At 42.4% G+C, this 21,977-nt stretch overlaps 1 protein-coding gene across 1 annotated transcript in view; it reads right to left on the minus strand.

Annotated features, from left to right (window-relative positions):
* Positions 1 to 21,977, minus strand: part of NCKAP1 (NCK associated protein 1) — a 487,736-nt gene that overhangs the window by 339,738 nt on the left and 126,021 nt on the right. Inside the window, exon 10 of the mRNA XM_085648703.1 lies at positions 20,193 to 20,249. Coding sequence (XP_085504829.1) covers positions 20,193 to 20,249 — 57 coding nt within the window. The remainder of the gene's footprint in view (positions 1 to 20,192; positions 20,250 to 21,977) is intronic.

Here is a 21,977-nt window from a genome sequence, read left to right on the forward strand (position 1 = left end):
TATCTCCACGCTGATGCGCACAGCCTTAATTTGCATCTGTGCTCACGGCCATATGTCACACGCTGATGCGCACAGCTTATTATTATATAACTTCACGCTGATGCGCACAGCCCTAATCTTCACTTGTGCTCACGACAATATTCTGCACGCTGATGCGCACAGCTTATTATTACATAACTTCACGCTGATGCACACAACCCTAATCTGCACTTGTGCTCACGGCGATATTCCGTACGCTGATGCGCACAGCTTGATGTTCCATTTGCGTTTGCAGTGATTTTTTATATATATATTGTGGTGTGGACAGCCTCAACCTACATTTGTACTCAAGGTGATACTCTGCATGCTCATGTGCACAGTGTAATATTACTCAACTCCACGCTGCTGTGCACAGCCTCATTTTACATCTGTGCTCACGGCGATATTCTGCACGCTGTTGCGCACAGCTCAACATTACATGACTTCACGCTGATGCGCACAGCCTTAATTTGCATTTATCTTCACCCAGATATACTGCATGCTACATTCTAGTGCTGACAGGTACAACTTCTTGGGATGCATATGCTGAGACACACAGCTTCTTGGTGTGTACAGTTGTTGACGCTGATACACACAGCATTACAGACACAGTTTCATTGTAACTCTCTTCAAGGAAACTCCTCTACATCTTTAGTATTTTGTTATTCTCACAGTCTTGAAGTATACTCTATGACAATCTGTTGAATGTGTTAAAGAAATTAAAAAAGACCTCTATAAGGACGTTGCTATTGTCAATACCAACACTACTCCAATTGCGAAATCTAAATTGAAAGACTTTCAATCAAAACCTCAAGTCAAAGATAAACAGCTAAAGAAATCTCGTCTACAGTTTAATAAAGATAACAAGTGTTAGCACATGCTGTTGTTTCCGACTGTGGGTTGCCTTGTGGACTTGCTTTTTTTGTTGTTATTTATATAAAAATGAAACCGTCATGTGGGGTCCGGAATGTGTGGCTGCCAACGCCTTTTTTCAACTCCTGTGAATTCCCTTTTGCCGCAGCGTGCGTTCTATTGTCTGTATTACATGCTCCTTCTGTTTGCTAGCGGCCGGCCTGAAGGTTGTAGGCCCATCTTTGTATATTTTTTGGATTCTGTAATAAACGGTTTCAAAAAAAAAAAAAAAAAGATAACAAGTGTTATCGATGTAATAATGCTGGTCACTGGGCTAACGATAAATCGTGTCCTGCTTTAAATGCTGTCTGTACATACTGTAAAAAAAAAAAAAGAGGGCACTTTGTGATAGCCTGCAGGATTAAATCCTCCAAACAAAGGGTTAATGAAATAGGGCAAGAAAGTTCTAATGATCAACATGACTGAGTGTGGTCAGATTGTTGTTCAAGTAGGCAACAAGGGACCCTTGGACTACATTCATGTTGAAGGCAAGAAAACAAAGGTTTTGTTTGATTCAGGGGCAAAAATTACTATTGTTTCTAGTAGGTTCTTTAATGAAAGTCTGAGTGATAAAGTTAACTTACTTAAAGCTGATATATACCCCACTGCTTATGGGGGAGACCCTATTGAACTAAGGGGATTTTTCATTGGTTTGATTGAATATGAGGGCCGCTATACGTCTGGCAAAATCAAAGAAGAGGGACAGCATCATCAGTTGATGGCATCAGAAATATCTAGGGGTCATGTTAGATCCTAATAACAACCCCCCGATAATACTCAAAGAGAAGAAGGTCGTAGAAACTGTAAGTCTTCACTCTGCTGTACAAACTCAACTAATGGAAGAGTATCCCCGTGTTTTTGGTGACCGTCTTGGGTGTTTACAAGGGTATTGTCACAAGATAAAATTGGCCCCAGGCTCTATTCCTGTCTCTAGCAAAGTATGTAATGTTCCTTTTAGTGTCAGGGACGAGATGTTGCAAGAATTGGAAAAGCTTAGATCACAGGGCATTATTGAAGAAGTGGAGGGCACTTCTTGGTTGGCTCCGGTAGTGGCCGCAAGGAAATCGGACGGGTCTTTGAGCCTATTTGTGGACCTCAGACAACTGAACAAGTGTGTTCTGGTAGATAAATATCCTTTGCCTAATATCTCTGAACTGTTGAGCATGGTGCATGGTGCCAAGGTGTTTAGCACCATTGATCTGACATCCGCGTACCATCAGATTATGCTTGACCAATCTTCTAGGGATCTAACTTCTTTTGTGACACCCTTTGGAACGTTTAGATGTGTAAGACTTCCCTTTGGGCTTGTCTCTGCTGCTTCTGTTTTTCAGAGGGTTACGGAGAAGGTATTGGTCAATATACCCGGGTTCTGCGTTTATCAGGATGATATCTTAGTCTATGGCCCTGATGAATTAGAACATGGGATGAGAGTTCAATTAGTTTTGATAGCCTCTACTCACAATCTCACAATCAAACGTGAAAAGTGCAAGTTTGATCTTGATAGAATTGACTATTTGGGTCATTCTATTACTGCGGATGGTGTCGTTCCCAAAGCTGAATTGGTGAACACTATCAGGGATTTAACTCCTCCTTTGTCAAAGGAAGAACTCATGCGTTTCCTGGGAATGGCAGAGTATTATAATAAGTTTATTAAGAATTTTGCTGAAACTACCTATAATATGAGAAATCTGCTTAATAAAGGGGTCAAGTTTTTTTGGGACCAGTCGTGTGATAGAGAATTTGTTGAATTAAAGTGCAAGTTACAAGCTGCTCCCAAACTTCGTAATTTTGATCCCGCTAAATGTTCTGTCATTTCCACTGACGCCAGCCTTAAGGAGTTAGGTGCCGTCTTGTATCAAGGGGGGGACTAACCCCGAGAATACCATTATGTTTATTTCTAGGAGTTTGAAGGGTGCAGAATCCAGATATTTTGTGATTGAAAGGGAGGCTCTTGCAGTCTATTGGGCCAATAAGAAGTTAAGAAAAATTCTTTGGGGTACTTCGTTTATTGTAAGGACTGACCACAAACCATTATGTGAAGTTTTGACCATTAAGGGTATTGATTCGATTTCACCGAAAATCTCCAAATGGATTGTTGGTTTACAAAGTTTCGATTTCTCAGTCAAACATGTCCCTGGCCCAGAAAACTTTGTTGTAGATACACTCTCGAGACAGGTTCCACTTAACCACTCTGACTCTCAAGATGATGCTAGTTTTCGTTTACCTCGTGATTTTGTTTGCGGGATTGATTATAAAGTAACTTCCCAAGATCGCTGGTCTGCTGCCGGTCTAGAAGACCTGTGTATTCAAGAAGTGTTAAATTTAATTCATGATGGGTGGCATCGGAAGGAACAAGGAGGACCTTCAGTAAAAGAACTTTGGTCCGTAAAAGACCAGTTATCTTGTGGTGAAGGGATGTTGTGGAGAGGTCACAGTCTCTAAAACAAGAACTGCTAGATTTAGCTCATGAAGCACACCTAGGTATCTCCAAAACTAAAGAGAGATTGCGCTCTTCTTACTGGTGGCCTGGGATGGATATCCAAATTGAACGTTTAGTTAGGGAATGTGTACAGTGTTCTCTCAGTGAAAAATCTCTAAGGATCAGGACTCAACCCATGGAGAAGAGGTCACGTCCTAGTGGTCCGTGGAAGGAGATTGCTCTAGATATATTGGGTCCTGTGCATGGAGATGGGTCTGATACTTTTGTCATTGTGGTGATGGATCTATATTCTAGATGGCCAGAAATTTATTTTGTAAAAAATACAAACACTAGAACTGTTATAGATTTTTGGAAAGAAATAATCTCTAGAGAAGGTATACCGGAGTCTTTATTGACCGATAACGGTGTACAACTTGTTTCTAAAGAAATTGAAAATGTTCTTACTAATTGTGGCATTCTTCACAAGAAGTGTGCTCTTTATCACCCTGAGTCTAATGGAATCGTTGAGAGGTTCAATAGGGTAATAAAAGAAACGATCTCACTAGCAAAACAGAAAAATCTTAATTGGAAGGAGGAGGTTTCCAAGAGGGTTAGCGTACATCGTTTTGCACCTCATTCTGCTACTGGCAAATCTCCTTTTATTTTGTTCCGTGGTAGACAACCTGATACTTTTCTTGAACCACCATGGGTCAACAAGTTTTTTTCTGACAAAGGCGTGACTCCTGACTTAAGTTCTTGGAAGTGCAAGGAGGATCATATTTGGCAGGAAAGTAAAGAAAACTATGACATGAGACATGCCGTTAAATCTACTAAGGTTAATGTTGGTGACATGGTCAGGATTAAGCAACCTGGTTTTGGTATTTCTGGGTTCAAATTTTCAAAGCCTTATCAAGTTATTAAAGTTCTTGGTAATGCAGTTAGGACCTCTGATCATAAGGTTTGGAATCTAAACGGAGTCGCTGTGTGTGGGAAAATTAATCACTCAAAAAATCAATCCTCTGTTCTCGGTGACAAAGTTACTGTTGAATCTCCGAGGAGATCCAAAAGGGAAATACGTAATCCTGCATATTTGAATGATTATATCACTTGAGTGTAATCTATATTCACGCTTCTACCTTTTATGCTTCTATTTGTTTTTTTGTAGTTAAATAAGGGAGGAAGATGTGTTGTAATGTTATTTGCACTTTACCTTTTTCTCTGTTCATCCTGTCTTTTGATGACATCCATGTATTCTAGAATATTACAGCTGCTCTGACTCAATGTTAGAATTTGGTGGGGATTTGAGAGATGAGCTTGAGGCAGTTGGGTGGATGAGCTGTATTACCTGCTACTTACAAAATAAATACCAAGAAGAATCCTACTTCTCGTCCTGTCATCATTCAGAGGATTCACCGCTTCACTGAACCCTGGAGTGTTTGGTACCAAACAACTCCTCTAAATAAACCCACACTGATGCTAGGGTTGGATTTATTAAAACATGTACTCAGAGGGCACCTCAGAGGTGCCCCCTGAAAACTTACCAACCCTGGTGTGGTCTTCGACAGGCTTTAGGCACCCTGCCACCACCAGACAGGTTTCTGGACCTCTGGGTGGAGAGCCCATACTCTCCGAGACCAGAAACAAAGCCCATCCTGGGCGGCAGGGTCGCACTACCTCCCCCAGGATGATCGTCGCACTACCTCCCCCAGGATGATCACAGTGCTCAAGAGGGAAGCTTCAAAGGCTTGCCGCCTTTGTAATGTGACCCCAGCTTCTTCGTCCAGCCTCCTAGCCTGAGCCTGCAGTCTTTCTTCAACCTCTATCTCCCCACTGAATTGCATTGGGTGCCCGACACTGTTTTGGCACAATATAGCTGGCCACCCCTGTGGTGCTGAGGGTATAAGTTTGGTGCTGCCTTGTGGCGCACCCATGTACTTACCTTAACTCCAGGATATCGACCCCTGACACTTCTTCACTCACCTGTGAGCAATGCATATTCAAGAGCCTCCAGTCTCCTTTGGTTTACATTGGGCACCGACCCCAAATCGGACCTCTGCACCCGGCCACCCCTGTGCCGCTGGTGGTGCAGTTTTGGTAAAACCAAAGGGGATGATGGACGGAGTGCTGAACATTGCAAGCACTCACCCCCAGTCAAATGATCTGGGTAAAATCCATCATCATTCTTTAGCTCACTCCGCCACCCCAGTTCAGACATAGCCATATGCAAATCAGTCTGACCCTGTGCCTCATGGGAACAGTCCAGCCCGAACTGCCAGTTTTGGTGCCAATTTGAACCTTTCTTGGTGTTGACCTGAAACCTCAAAGACTAGAACTGTAGGTTGTGTACCTACCTGAAAAAACACATCCTTGTTTTCCTCCATAGGTTAACACTGTAAAATTTGAAAATTGCATGTTTTTTTAAGAATAATTTATTTTTCCTGAAAAACAAACTCACCTTTATGCAAGCATCTTGGTCTTAAAATAACTCTTGAAAGAAGCTTATTTTTCTAAAAGAGTCATTGAGCTCCATTTTGAGTCATGTGTCATTTATTGCTTGTCACTGTGTGCATAACAAACGTCTTACACTTGTCTATGCTAGGCCTAAGGCTGCTCGCCCACATTACCACAAATGGAGCACTTTGGGTTTACACTGAGCCCTGTACACTTCTGAGGGAATCTGTGAACCCTGTGCAAGATATAACCACTTGGTGGTATACCATATACAGAGCTAGCTTCCTATATGGTCGTAGTGACCCCAAAGTTTAGTAGCCCATTGGCTACTACCCTACTACTCTAACGCCCCTAAATTCAGTATTTAGGGGAGTCACTGGAACCAGAGAGAAGGATCAAGCCAACCTGAAAGAAGAAGGAATGTGGAGAGTCGCAAAGAGCAAGAACTGAAGCCCCAGCAACTGACTTGGCGCCAACCGTGCCGGCCTGCTGCCTTCGACGATTGTGCCAAAAGATGTCTTGTCCTGCAGCTGCAGATTACCCAAAGCCCAGGAGACCTGCCAGCAGTTCACCAGTGACCCAAGCACTCCTGAGACACAGCGGACCTGCTTCCCTGCATCCTGCAGGCACCCAAGACTCCTGAGAGGACTATGTGACCGTAGAAAGCCAATGTTTGAAGACACAACTGCGCTCGTTCCTCCATGTCCAAGATGAGATGGGCCAAGGGTGTCATCGGGATCACCCAGCCCTCCAGAGATAGAGTCTACCGTGGCTCTGCCCCAAGTGAGCTCTCAGACATTGTCTGCAGCATCTGCACACAGGCTCCTCTCCCACGACTTCTCCCGGTAAGGAAAACCCGACGTCTAAAGACACCACTGCACCCGTTGCCCCTGGGCCGTGGAGAAGAGGACCAAAGGTGTCCCTCCATCCTGAGCATCGTGAGGCCTGAGCCTCCCTGTTGGTTAAGCCCGACTGGCCTCCTAGTCAAAGCCTGCAGCCTCTCTACACAAAGACAGTTTCCCATAGAGTAACACTGGGCACACAACGCTGTTTTGCACCCCTGGGTCGCAGGTGGTATGCTGCTGGTGCTGCCTTGGTCCTTGCCCACCACTCACCTTAACTCCTGGAGGCTGGTCCCGTAAGTCACTGTACTGTACCAGATTGCAAAACTTGCTTTTCTTCCCGTTGGATAACATCGCAGCTTCTGACAATTGCACTGTGTAGACTTTTTGAATACAAAAGTATTTCTTTTGAAAAACAGACTTGCCTGAACAAATCGCTTCTGGTGCCTAAATATATACAAAGATACGTGTTATTTTTTATAAGTTGGTGTGGATCTCCCTATTCACTTATTGACCATTGTGTGTACTTGTGAATGTCTTGTCTAACGCTACCTTTCATAAGCCTGAGGCTGCTCAACCACACTAACTCCTATAAGAGCACCTTGGGATTGCTAGAGCAAGCTCCTATCAACTTGTAAGGGAACCTCTGGATTCTTATCACAATATATCTAATTTTGATATATCATATAAAGATCCAGCTTACTACACTGCCACTCTTCTCAATGGATCCCTTGACCAAGAGAGCCAACACTTCCTGAAGGAGAAAGGAGACGTGGTCCTCCATCAGCCAGTCATACTTTGGTGGCATGGGTGGAGGGGTGGTCACAAAGGCGATGGAGTAGTCCCGCTGGAAAATTTGTAAAACCCAGTGGTCTGATGATATTGTCCTCCGGTGGGGCAAGTGATGGCGCATCCTGCCCCCCACTGGATGTCCATGATGGTAAGAGGGCAAACTAAAGGATTTTGGAGACTGCAGCAGCTGGAGTGGCTCAACCTTTGGCTACCTGTCCAACGTGGTCAATGGGAGCCATGTCCTCGGCATTGAAAGACTAGGAAGCCTGTTGGCTGTGGTGGCTGGTGCCTAAATATATACGTGGACGTGGATGGAAACCCCTTCCGTTGCCACGATAGAGACAGACGGCGGGATGGGCCATGGAGATCCCGAAGGACCTGGCCTTAGTTGTGCAATCCTTAAATCATTCCAGTGCTCAGTCATCCTTCTATACAAAAAGACCAGAGCCATCAAAAGGCATGTCCATAAGCGAGACTTGGAAATCCCCTGAAAAGGCAGTGGTTCTCAGCTAGGCGTGGTGCCATCCATGTCCAGTCCACATTGTATGTGAGCTTTGCTGCATCTCTCCCGTCGGCAGTAGCTTGGGAGAATATGTCTCACGCCTCCTCCGAGACCATAAGCAGCACTTGTGCGACTGAATCCTAGATCGAATGGGAGTATCGGCCAAAAAGACATGCGTGTTCACCGACCACTGTGCAGTGCTGGCAGAAGAGAACATCCTCTTCCCGAAGGTATCCAGTCTGTTGGATTCCCTATCAGGTGGAAGGGTAGTGAACATGCCAGAGTTGACCCTAGAGGTTTAGGCTTGAAGTTGCACACCTCCCCCCCCCCGGACCATCCATCAATGCATCCACGGTGAGACATGGACTTGGTCATCAAATAAAATTGTTATTTGTGTTTACTGCTCATCTAATTCTTCAAGACAGGCTACATATGCAACCAGCAGAAGTACCTCGATCTTTGGCAGCCTCTGAATCTGGTTTGCTATTACTGACAGGCTCACTATCCTTTCATGTGAAGGGTATGCCTTTAGTTTCACAGTGAATACGATCATAAATAACAAATTGATAGCTTGTGACAGTTGAAGGCTTGATTTTTTCTTATTCAAGGTAAGGTATGGTTTATGGAATCACTGTAAACAAGCTGGAGTTGCAAGGGAACTGCCAATGACTAACCATTCAAGGGCAAGGAATACCTCATCACCTAGTGACAAGTATAAGCATCTACTGAAACTATACATTTTGTGAAGATATTTGTGGCTGATATTAGGCCAAATGGGAGCACATTGAATACACAATTGGGATCATCTACCTCAAATTATAATCATTTTCATTTTCTGAAATAAATGGGTATGTGAAAGTAGGCATTGTGAATATCGGGAGAGGCCATAAACTCGCTTTCTAGAAGTAGCCATTGTTCTTCATGCAGGGTCAGCATGCGGAAAGGTTTTCCATTCTTCCGATCTTTCTCTTTCACTAGAAAGAAACTTCAAATAATAGCCTACTTTCCATGGCTCTTGGGAACTGGTTCAATATTACCTTTGCAAAGCATGATAAGAACATCTGGTTTTTAAGATGTTTGTGCTTGAGCTTGGGTAGTTGTGTTTATAAAGGACATTGAGAAAGCTCCATTGTATGTCAGAAAATGTTTAGTTCCAAAACCCATTTGTCCAATGGGATTTGCATCCATTCCAACCAGAAAGCCAATATCCTCCACTCTGTTGGCTCCGAACCAGAAAAGGAGTAAAGATGGTAGCTGCTATCAAGTGCACTTCAGTGGCTAATAAAGTCCAGTATGTTGAGATTTTAGATTCATCTCTGTAGCCCCCTTGTCCTGTCTGAGGTAAGCTGCTTCTGGAGGAATTCTGTAAACCTGTTGTTGAGACCAACAGTAACAGTCCGTAAGCCTCTGACTGGTGTATCTAATATGGTTTGTAGTAAAATACAACACAATGCTTGGTTTCTTCCTCGAGCACCATGAAAGTACTGGAAGTGTCAGGGTTGCAGAACTCAGAGGGAAAGAACTCTAGAAGTATTCATTTTTATTTTGAAGGGCATCATCGATTTGCATGCTGAATAGTGAGTCACCATAGGATGACATCACCAGTATACGATTATAAACTTCTTATCAAAAGGAAATCACTCCAAGAAGTCATCCTTACCTGTTCAGCACCTCCACTCATTCGAGTTGATGAAATCCCAATGTTTGACCCGTCTATAGTAGATACTGTGCAGCTACAGAAGCTTTCTCTGCATTGCGATGGCTCACAGAAGCTTCTTGTTTTCTGGTAACAAGTCTACATAAAGTGCTATATCTTACTACATTTGACAATCATATCTGCCTAAGATAGCCGTGACATTTGCTGCCCTTACAGATATGGCAGCCACAAGGTCATGGTCTTAAATGCATCCATTCTTTGCCATTTCTTGACAGTGGAAGAGGCAGGGGTGCTTCTTTTCCTTGATGTCTTTTGACGCCACCTGCATTGTGATGTCCTTTGAATGTAGAGGTGAGTTGTCTAGTGCTTTTTTTATTTCTTTTTAAGACTGGAAATCACAACAACTACTGTTACGGGAATTTGCATTCATTTTAATCTTTCTTACAAGATTAATGATTAGTATAGCTTTGAATGATTTTCTGGACAGCTCCCTAAAATCGGACACAAAATAGTTTCTATCCTTGACTAAAATTGGAAGCTGAAATCTTTTAGAAGCTCGCTCTAAGAGTGTATAATTTGGCAATATCATCCAGAGGTGAATCAACCAGCGAAGGATGAATATTTCTTTGACTGGAGGCAGACAGTTATCATACAGTGGCTCCCTTTCGTTGGCACCATCAGAATCTTGGTCTTCATCTGATGTGTTCGTACCAGCCTTGGTGGGGACTCTGCTGGAAGAATACGCTGTTGAAGCAACGGTACTGGAGTCGGTGACAGAAATAACCCTCCAGATAGATGATGCATGGATTGTGGTTGTGGTAGTTCCTGTTCAGGGTGGAGGCTGCGGGAAAGCCCCATTAGTAAAAGTTCTATATTAGCCTGCCATGTTGTAGATCTCTAATGAGATCAACTGATCCGTGCATCATTGGTGGCTTTACTGGAGTTCAACTTTAGGCAATGACTACTCAACCAACTGCTCAGGGCAATCATGCAGGCATGTAATACTAAGGAGCAGGAAACATTGTCCACAGCAGATACAATCGATTGGGTGTCATTAGCATAAGATGTTGGGTTTAAATTGAAGCTTTTGATAAAAGAGGCAAGTTTCGAGACATAGATATTGAATAACGTTGGGCTTAATGAAGAGCCCTGAGGTATGGTAGTGCAAAGGGTGAGGATTTAAACTGACCACGGCTCAGAGTTTGAGTTCTCTCTGATGAGAAGGATGTTAACAATGCAAGAGGTTTGTCTTTGACACCTTTAGGGTTCAGACGGTGGACCAATGGTCCCACGGTGTTGAACGCTGCGGATAGGCCCAATAAAATAGGAGCTGCTGATGCCTTCCCTATCCAATGCCATTCCTATTTCCTCTGTGTTTTATAGCAATGCAGTTTCCGTACTATGGTTTGCTCTAAACCCATATTGACGGGGGTCTAATTGCTGATTCTCGAGAATAAAGTTAGATAACTTGATTATTTCCTCAAAAATCTTTGCTGGCAGGGGAAGTCTCGAGATGGGACGATAATTGGCAGGGTCATTAGTATCAAGAGGTTTTTTTTTTTTTTAATAAGAGGAAGAATACACGCTTTTTTCCAAAGGTTAGGAAACATCCCATGTAGAAACATTTGGTTAAACAGTGGAGAAAGATGAGAGGCAAAAGGCGGACCCACAAGCTTTAAGATCTTAGGGGGGACATGGGTCGTCCGGAGAGCCATATATAACATCTGAAAGGAGAGAAGCTAATTGGTTAGGAGAGGTAGGGATAAAGTCTGTAAGTGGAGGATAGGCAGTAGCTTCCTGATTGTTTATATTAGCAATATCCTTGGATTCATCGAATAGGTCAGAAATTTGCTCAACCTGGTCTCTAAAAGTCCAGGCACGAGTTTCAAAGAATCCTTGACTATGCGTTGTTGAGTTGTTTTTTTTAACAGAAGTGAGCTTCGCTATTACTTGGAATAGTTCTTTATTATGTTTAGAGCATTTTCGATCAATTGGATGTAATAGAGACTTTTTTTGTTGATGACCAGCTTTTTATACTTGGCAAGAGCTGCTTTATATAGTATAAGTATATATATATATATATATATATATATATATATATATATATATATATATATATATATATATATATATATATATATATATATATATATGTTTTTTTTGTTTGTTTTTTTTTTAAAGAGTTTTCATAATGTTTGCGCCAGATCTTTTCTTGCCTCCTGCAGGTTTGTTTTTCCAGTCTCAGTGCCTCAGAGAACCATGGGGCCGAAGGTTCCCCTCTGTACTTATTGGCTTAGATAGGGGGGGGGGGGGTAGTTTTGCCACGGTGGATTCAAGCCAGGAGGTGTAGCTCATGGGTGAAGAATTAGAGTATGTACAGATGTTAGGTTGACTCTGAGCCAAATGGAGTGTTAAAACTGCTGTGTATATTTTATGCCAGGGTCTGCTGGAGACCTTATTTGCCGACTTTGTAACAGTCTAGCAGGGTAAAGGTAAGTTATAGTCGCTCGGTTGTCAGACCAGGCTAGGGGGAGAGTTTTATGTTGGATGATGGCAGGATTGTTCGAGAAAGGTCCATCAAGAGTGTGACCAGCTTGATGTGTAGGGTCGTTAACCAATTGTTTAAGACCTATTTCAGAAGTCATCTCTAGGAGGGCTAGCGTGTCTATCGGTAGGAGATTCTAATTGAAAGTTGACATCTCCAAGTAAAGTAAAGTTATCAGATTGGAGGTCTAATTCCAACAGCATTTAAGATTGGCCAGAAATGTATGTTTGGGCCCAAGAGGTCAATAAATTAGCATTCCAGTTTGAGTATCTTGCTTAAGTATTGTTAATTTAAAAAGAAAGGCCTCACAGTCCATAGCGGGGATACCCGAGCAGTGAGTATTTATCCAACTGTGATGAATTAAAGCAAGGCCTCCACCTCTTTTTAAAAATCTGTCCAGTCTAAAAAGTTCAAAGCCCATAGGAACTGCTACTGCAAAGTCTGTATCGCTCCAAGTTTCTGTTATAAAGAGTGCATCTAATTTAGCATCAGTAATAAAATCAGCTATTTCGTATTTATGTTTAACTAACGACCAGACATTTATAGTGTATTTTCTGGGAGGCTCAGCAGAATCAGTAATACAAGAGCCTATCTTAGGTAGTGAATTTAAAATAATTTTCTTACAGTGCGAGCATAGCATCTCTCGAGTGCACCGTGTAATTAAGACCTAACTGTGTACAAGCGTGGCGGTAAGGCGCGTAATGCCGCACCAGAATATCTAAGGCGTACCCTTGTGTCCCCTTGGAGAGCCCAGATTATTGGGCCACCAGGCAGAAGACCATGCTGGAGAGAGATTGCCATATCTCTCCCTGGGCACGGTCCAGGTGCGGACAGGTGCAGATGGGCTTGCCTTTGCCCCACTTTCTGCAAGCATTGTTAAATACCCTCGAAGGGAGGGGGCGTGTCCGGCGCCGGAGCACAGAAATAAAACAAGATTGGCCAAAAGAACGGGATTTCCAACTAGAGCCCAACAACCCCTGTAGTATGCACAGGCTCCCCTGTGCTGTACTACTACTGGTAACCAAAGTCAAACTAAAATAAAAGTGAGGAACAAAAACCAAAAAAAGCCATTAAAAGCAGTGTTGGTGGTCCCAGCCTATGATAGTGACCACCCAAACGGGAGTCAGGCACCTCCCGGAACACAGAATTAAAGGAAAGTAAAAGCAGACGAGCGTCCGTGCTCAGGCATGTTCAGGAGAAGCAATTGGGCAAACAAAGGGAACCAGTGGAGTTCCATCACTATGAGGCTGATATGGTTATAGTTCTTAAGGCCCTTGATGAAGTGTGCTGCAGATTTTAGAATGCCCTTAAGAGTGGCCAGTGTGGGGTGTGGAAGGCAATGGAGCATGACACGGCTAAAATCCCAAAATCAGAGTATTTGGGATTGAATTGCAGCTGTGAAGTTACTTTAGTAGAGAAACGATTTCGCTTACTTAGAGAGAAACAACTGATTCTCTTGGTGCTATGATCCTTAATCGTGTGGATGGGAACCAGGATATATCTATGTGACACGTCATTGGGTGATAGATTGGTCAGATATTGAGCAGGTTCTTTAAGTTGAGCCACGTTTAGATCGTGCTTGTTGTTAGTGGTGAAAAGCTGGAATTGTGTCTTGTGTGAAGTGAGCTTCACTTCACCAACTTCCAATGTTCAAACGCATTACTTTTAAAATGCAGTGGGTAGTCTACTGAAGATCCTTCACCCACATTTTAATGTCAAACATTAACATAATATCACCCAGTAAATGTTGGTGGTGCCCAGATGTAAAAAGACTAACTGTGATAGACACTTGTTTTCTGTCCTGGTTGCTGAAGCCTAGAACACCACCCCTTCCCTCTGCATACACAACTAATAAAGGACAAGGCCTTCAGAAAAAACAAAAAAAGTAACATTTTCATAAGATGATTAAAATTGTCATCATCTATTATCAAAATTGTTTATTTGGGATATAATAATCCATAAAACACAATGCATGAAGATTACAGAAATTGACATCAAAAATGGTAAAACACTTAATGTAGTTTATGAACAATAAATACCAACAATCACAAAGTACCAGTGCCACAATCTTAAGAATTACACATAATAAATAGGACACAAAACAGCACAGAGTACAAATATTGTCTATAGGTAGGCATAAAATACACCAAGAAAATGGTGGCTAAAGAAGCAAAGTACCACTAAAACATATCAACACTTCATCGCTTTTAGACTACGAATACGGAAGAGCCAACCGGCATGTGGAAATTTGGTCACAGCAACAACAATCATCTTTCGGGTATCAGACCATAAAGTGCGTAGTGCAGGCACATAATGTCGAAAAACTTAACGTTTACACACAGGTTTTACCCATTGTTTACGTGGCCTAGCATAAGCGGGACAAAAGAAAGCAAAGTGATTAAGAGTTTCTTCAGCTAGGTTACAAGAGGAGCACTTACCACAGCTACAATACTTCACGCCCCATTTCACGCAAAAGCTATTCACCGGCAGGACCCCATAACTCCATTTTAAATAAAGTTGCAAAGGGGTAGATCCTGGGAGGATGTCAACGAACAATTTATAAGCAGGGGTGATCTTTATATCAAAGAACAGATCTGCCAGGCTCCCTGCTTTAACACATTTCAGTTCCCTCCTTTAAATGATCTTTAATTAAGGAGTGAGGGAATAGCTTGGCTGTGTCCAGAGTATCCCAGAGGGAAGGCAGGCCCATTTCATACAATAAAGACTTTATATAGGCAAATCAGGTGAACTTCTCACAACCTGGAGATTTAAGAAGTGCCTTAATCGAGACCGTAGATTTCCGGTTCATCTGTGGACCAAAGTCTAGGGCAGTATATAATAGATCAAGACATGACAATGAGATGGTTAATCACATGGATGCCCATATCTAAAAGTTGGGGGGGGAGACAGGGGTACTCTACGGGAGATTAAGGATGCTCCTCACAAACCTGTTTTCTTTTTTTACAGGCATCATCAATCTTACCATGTCCCCATAGTCCTGCACCATACAAAGCTGAACCTTTCACTTTAAGATTATATATCTACACCACTGATGCAAGGGAGCATGCATTATTTCTTATGCAATTTGGAGTCAGCACCAGCTTCTTGTAGTTTCAATGCACTCTTCCTATTCGGAGTAGTCCAGCTCATTCTGTCAGATAGACAGACCCCCAAGTACACAAACTCCTGTACTTGTTCAACGGGGACACCCTGCACTATTATATTTGCCCTGGCTGCTTTGTAAGGCTTAAACACCATGAATTTGGTTTTATTGATGTGAAGCACAAGACACAGTGTGCTGTAGAAACTCGGGAAAATGATTTGCTGTTGCCTACAGGCCACTCTGAGTTTTGGAAATTATGCGGGTGTCATCTGCAAAAATCAGCATCACAATTTTGTGAGGGCCTAATTTTGGTGCATTATTCCAGGGAAGTCAAGTGCTTGGACTAAATCTTTGATATAAAGTGTAAACAATGTTGTGGCCAAGATAGAGTCATGACGAACACCAGTTTCAATATTAAAGGGGTCTGTGAGCTCGCCTTTGTTGCCATACTTAACACGAACAGTGTTATAAGCATGCAGCCTGACTAAGACAGACAAGAGGTTAGCAGGGACACCCATCAGTCAACAAAGCCCACATGCAAGTGGCCTTTGTAGTTCTGTTGCAGTTTTCCAGTAAAGTCCACAGAAGCAAAGGATTTGATCCACCGCACTGACCCCCTTTTTCTAAATCCTGCCTGCATCTTAGAAAGAACAGAATTGTCCTTAACCCATTCAAGCAACTGCCCTAGAATAAGATTCAAAAAGACTTTATGGGAGGTGTCAATAAGGCTGATAGGCCTGCAGTTCCCTGGCTCGTCTTTGCAGCCTTTTTTGTAGAGCAGCACTATCTTGGCGGTCTGCCAAGAACCAGGAATCAGACCACCTTCCAATAGGGAACAAAAACGCAGATGAAAATAGGACTCCCAAATCAAGGGTTCTGTTTTGAAATAGATCCCTGGGAATAGAATCAGGGCCTAGCACTTTGTGTACAGGGATCACCTTAATTGCCTCCACAAGAGCCTTATATTGGAAGATCAAAGGGGGACCTTCACCTGCAAGGGAAGAAATTACATTTTAAAGCTCTCTGCTCTCAGTCAGACTTGGCTGCATACATTTTTGGGAAAAGATACACCCAGGTCTTAAGTTGGAGATTGTAGTCCACACCAGTGGCAGCATTATGTTTACATTGGGCCTCTATCCACAATGCGATTTTGAGTTCCCTACCCTGTCGGCTACAACCATATCATCCCACAACTCTCGCTCCCAATGGAGCTTGGCCTGCGAGAGTACCTTTTTATAGGCCTTCCTAGCTCTAGAAATGCATTGCCTACTGCCAGTTTTTAGTCTCTGTATGAGAGTATACCTTAACTTCCTACAGCAGCTATTTAACCATACACAGTGAGTGTCCTGGGCGCCTTGTGGACATCTTTACTTAGCAAGACTTCAAGAGATCCACAGTTCTTCATGGGACTTAAGAATAAAACAAGGTCACGGGAACGGGGGCTACTAGCGGCCAGTACCTCCAAAGTGTCAGCCACCTGGCCATACATCTGGGTCATCACATTTGAATCCTTACAAACCACCTCCCATTTTAGGGTCCGCTTATCAGCCGCGAGTGTCAGTTCAGCCCAGATTTGGAAATGCCATCCTGGGGGGCATCGGACTCAAGCCCCATAAGAGGCAGACGAAGAGCATTGTGGTCACGATCATGGCACTCTATAACCACTATGTCTGTAAGGGAGGACCACATCGGCAGTGACAAGAATATATAATCAATGTGACTTGTTTGCAGTATACGCTTAAAGGTGTGAGCACCACTATGATCCAAGATGGACCTACCATCAGAGGCCCTGAGACTAGAGAGGGGAGATACTCGTCAACTGTTAAGCGGCCACAGAACATCTCTTTACAGGATCCAAGTCTAGCTGAGGGACAACCTAAGCTGTGTCTTCCTCTTCGTTAATTTGAAGCACCTGAAACCAAAACGTTCAAAGGTAACATTAAAATCAGTAGCAGCAATTACCCTATCATTATGTGGGAGAATATATTATGGCATTTCCTAAAGCATGGAGGGTACTAGACAGCCTATTTGCCCCACTTAGTCTATTATAAGCATTAAAGGCATAACAGGCGGTCCCACCCCTAGCAAGAGACAGCCCCAGGACATCTTGAGAATTTATATCAAGACTCGTAATAGTGAGAGCTGGCAAGTTTTTGACCCACATGATTAGACCTCCTGCTGGCCGCCCACTTCCACCTGAGGTGGCTGGACAAAAGAAAGTGGTAAATCCTGTACTATGAACTGGCTCAAAACGCTATGTTTCGTGTAGTAAACATATATCAAATAAATCAATCGAAATCCCCCAGTCAGGATTTGCCAGCTTGGAGCTGAGACTAGCGACGTTCCAGGAAAGTATATTCTAGGCTTTAGGCAGTAATCTTGGAATGAAAGACAATAGAGACTGTTCCATTAGGGCAGGCGGATCTACAGTGAGGGTAAATGGCTCCTTCTAAGAGGCCAGATCGGTGGTGGCTATTGCCGCAATGTCTTGTTCGCCCTGAACTCCCAAATATGAAAGAGTTCTAAAAGTGCCAGATTCCAAGATCTCAAGGGAAGAGGAATCTATAGAATAGCTAGAAGTGCCTGTTGTGGGATCTAAACTAGGAACAATGATTGGAGCAATATCAGAGACTCACTGATGGCCTCTCGTGGTTGAGAGAAGTTTAGCAGCACCAGGTACCAAATTCAGACACCGTCAGTCTTGGCCATCCAAAGGTGACAGTGGTTTATAGGTATTTTTTGTGGTAATGTTAAAAGTTGTGTTGCCAAGAGTGCCAGATCTACTATAAGGACTGGGTGCATCGATTATAGTGGTATGAGGAATAAAAGGCCTAAAAAAATCCCCCCAGGGGTAGAGCCTTGATTCGGCCTGGGGGGGGATGCCATGTGGCTTAGTCGTCCCAAAAGAAGTTTCATATTTAGAGGGGTCTTGAAGTTCACCAATACACAGTCCCCAACACAGTCTTTGGAGTTGAAACCAAGCTAGGGTGTTCTTCTGACTGATAAAGCAGTTATTTGAGATCAACAGAGTAGTATTGAACAATGAGCAAAAGCATTGTAGGCTGCACACACAGGACCTGGGCATCCCAGATTATCATTGTGTCTCCTAACCTCCCCATCCTCCAAAATAACATATTATATTGTATAGCAAACTGTCAATTGCCCATCCACATGCGGAAGTTACCCATTTCCCACCCTACCTCACCTCTCAACCTGCCGCATTGACTCCCTAAATTGCATTCACGATCCCCAAATCTTTACGAATTTGCGGGGGCAACCATGGGCTCGGTATGTTTTGCGTTTTCCTAATTGACACCAATCATGTTCCTCTGACCGTAGGAGGTCTGTTCGCTCCCCAAAGTCCAGCCTAATCACATTGGTTTCTAACCAATGGACTGTTTTATTCCTAAAGGTCTCAACGTTTTCATTTGTATTAGAAGGTAATTCAGGAAAGGGCATGCACTCTGTTGGAAGTGGAGGATAGCTTTTAGAGGGACCATCACAATGCATAATTAAGTGGGACATAGGCTCCCCTCCCCCGTCTAACAGCCCCCCCCCCTCCCTGAGTTGCCCACTGAGTGCCGATTGAAACTGGTCTCTGGCAAGCAAGATAATTGAAGTATAGGACGATGGATTAGGTCCAATTGTGCCTGCTACACATGTGTATGCGAAGGTTCTGTTGTGGTTAAAATACTATTTTCCGTATCTAGAAGTAAAAAACCTTTTAGGGCCTCTAATTTTGCGTCCAACATGGCAAGGTGAGTCATTATATGAGCGAGCTCCACTTTTAAGATGGCCCTAAATTTTTCTAGAGAATTCTCGAAGAACCCATTCAAGAGCTTCTGGGAAAATGTCTTGCAATCAATCCAGATGATAGAAAACATCTGCAGATAGCATCAATGTGTAGGGCTCTGTCTCAGGTTGCTGTCATACTCAGTTATTCTGGACATGGCTACTATGGTCAAAGCCAACATTTTACATAGTAAATGATTTTTAAAAAAGGCCGCTGTTTCCAAACCAAAGCATTAAAAGGAAAGCTTATGGCCAGCATGTGAATTCAAATTAACAAAGGTTTTTATGTGCACATACTGTCGACGCTACCTTTAACTGATCTATTTCAAACGCTTTTTTTCTTTTAAGTAATGCTAAAAATCAAAAGTCCATCTTAAGCTATAATGGAACAAGTAGCTCACTCCCTGTCATCGTATTTCTCCCCTAAACCTTTATGCCTAATAAAAAAAATCCCTTTTCATCACCACAGTTCGATGGCTGCAACTAAATCTGGCTTGACTGAAGTCAGAAAAAATAAAGGGTACCCCAGCTATTCTCCATATTTTGCTCCTCACATTCAACATTAAATCAAATGCAGTGCTCTAACAAACACAAGCTAGGTAGGAGATCAGATCTTCTACTAGTGTAGGCCATTTAGATGAAGTCACAATAAATAATTGTGAGAACAGCCCCAGCAAAAAAAGGTTTCATAAGCTCACCAGCACCAATGTCGGAGCAAAGCATTATTGCAACAAACTGGGAGTCTCAGAGCATTTACAAAGTGGCATACACTACTTCCAACACTCCTCTAGCATCGCTTTCTAGATTTACCAGCAAAAACACTAAATGAAAATCTCCTTTTTAGAAGAAATTTGGTGCCTATATTTTCAGATTCTAAAAGTTTGTTTTCAGAAGTTCGCAAATGTTCAATAGCTGCGATCTACACATTTATTTCTGTAGCCAGCAATATTCAGAATTATGACAGAGGGGGACGTTTCCAGTGCAAAAACAATTATTTTGTATCATTTGAAATGAAATTACAGATGACACATACTATTGGTTGAGAGCTGTGGCTTGATTCTTCCCAATAACTGCAGACAAGTTACACTAAAAAACAGTGACTCAACAACCTCTGATCCCCCGAAGGCACATCTGCACTCTACAGAATATAAATACTTACGAATGAGACATTGCAGTTTCCTTGCATTCTCTGATGTCATTAATACGCTTGTTGTAACTGTAAATAGAGCAATAGTGAAACATAATTATGACTGCATTACAATTATTACAGAGAATCGTTAAAGAGCTTGCAAGAGCAGATAACCAACAGGGGCTTTCTCAATGGAAGAACCATGTCAGAAGTATCTCGTCAAACAAGGCAATGACCTTTTTACCAACATGCTTTATATGTTTTACAAAGGAAGGATTGCATTGTACGTAGCGGAGTCCTATGCAAAAGGATTCCTGGTTATGAAAAGGTTGCCTGGTATGAGACCTGACCATGCCAATTTGGATTACAGGGAACTAACAAGAAGTGCTACTTCTTCTGGTCATTAATTTGAATAGAGTGAGGAAGACGCTAAATGAGTGATAATTCTCAGCATAATGTCTATCATACAACTTCTATGCTTTCAATATCATGCACTTAAGTGATTAGATCTCAAAATAACTCCAGTACATACCCATAATCGAACCCACTTACAATCTACTACACCTTGTTCAGATAGGTCTGCTAACTTCCGAAAAACCTAATACACCTCTCGGGAACCAAAAACAGATAAAATGAGAAAGTACTGCTACTGGTAAGTAACTTCTTGCTTTTTTGTATGTAGCATAGACAGCCATATGCCTTGCATGGATTAAGATGTCTAATTTGATGGACCAGAACTTAAAACAATCCTCAATAGGTTTTGAAGCACCACATACAGTGCATCCTGTCCAATATTGTGAACTTAGACAGCATTGTCACATAGACTTGTGTACTTAGCTCAAACTGACTTCTCTACAAATCACCTGCACAGAACATTGAACTTTTAAGGTGGGCTTGAGAGATTCCCTCTAGTTGGGTGCATTTTAGGCGTGCTCTACAGCTATGTGAGCACTTGCAGAAATTCATTCTTCAGATCACCTTATTTTGATAATAATATTGCACTTCACAGTCCAACTCAAACAGCCACCCACTCATTTTAAAACTCCATGTTCACATGCAAGCAAATGGGTGCGCCCTATCTTGAGTGGCAGAGTGAGCAAAAAAAAGACTGCAATATAGTGTGAGTGATTGCCGGTAGCTGAGAGGTTTGAAAGTATACACCTATTACCTTTTATTCTTTGGCATTTAGGGCATCCCTTAAGGAATATTGCTAAATCTATAATAGGGTTAAATGAAATCTTGATAACGTGAGAGATCCCTTATTGTGCACTACAGAAATCTGATATTAAATTTTTTTATTTGGAAACTATTTAAGATGTGGTCTTTGAATTCTAATAACCTGGTTGTCATAAAACAGAATGTGAACAGTACACTACGTTTCATTTAATTTTCATGCTAGAGTCATCACCAGGAAGAACAAGACACTCCATGAAAGATGCTTAAAGTTACATTTATGAATCAAATCAAAAAGGAAATCTCACCAGCCCAGTGAAGGCTGTATTCAGCTCCTGTAAACTGCTACCTTTCTGCTTGGAGGGAATGCATACTTGTTTCTCTAGAAAGATCCACATCCATACCCCTGCTTTCCTAAAGAGGGAAGTATTGCCTGAATCATTTCAGATACCACTTATGCAGCTGTATACACCCAAACTAGGATATGTGCTCATCCACACTCTGATAGTAAGCTATGGCTTGTACACACTATATAGTAAACCTCTTCCTTTTGCTAACATCACATGACCATTCTGTATAACGTCCTGCCTCTACTTGAATGCCTATGAATTCAAAAAGTAAACTGGAATGACTGAATTTTAA

This window comes from Triturus cristatus, chromosome 3_2, assembly GCF_964204655.1.
Source record: "Triturus cristatus chromosome 3_2, aTriCri1.1, whole genome shotgun sequence".
In the NCBI taxonomy this organism is placed as follows: domain Eukaryota; kingdom Metazoa; phylum Chordata; class Amphibia; order Caudata; family Salamandridae; genus Triturus; species Triturus cristatus.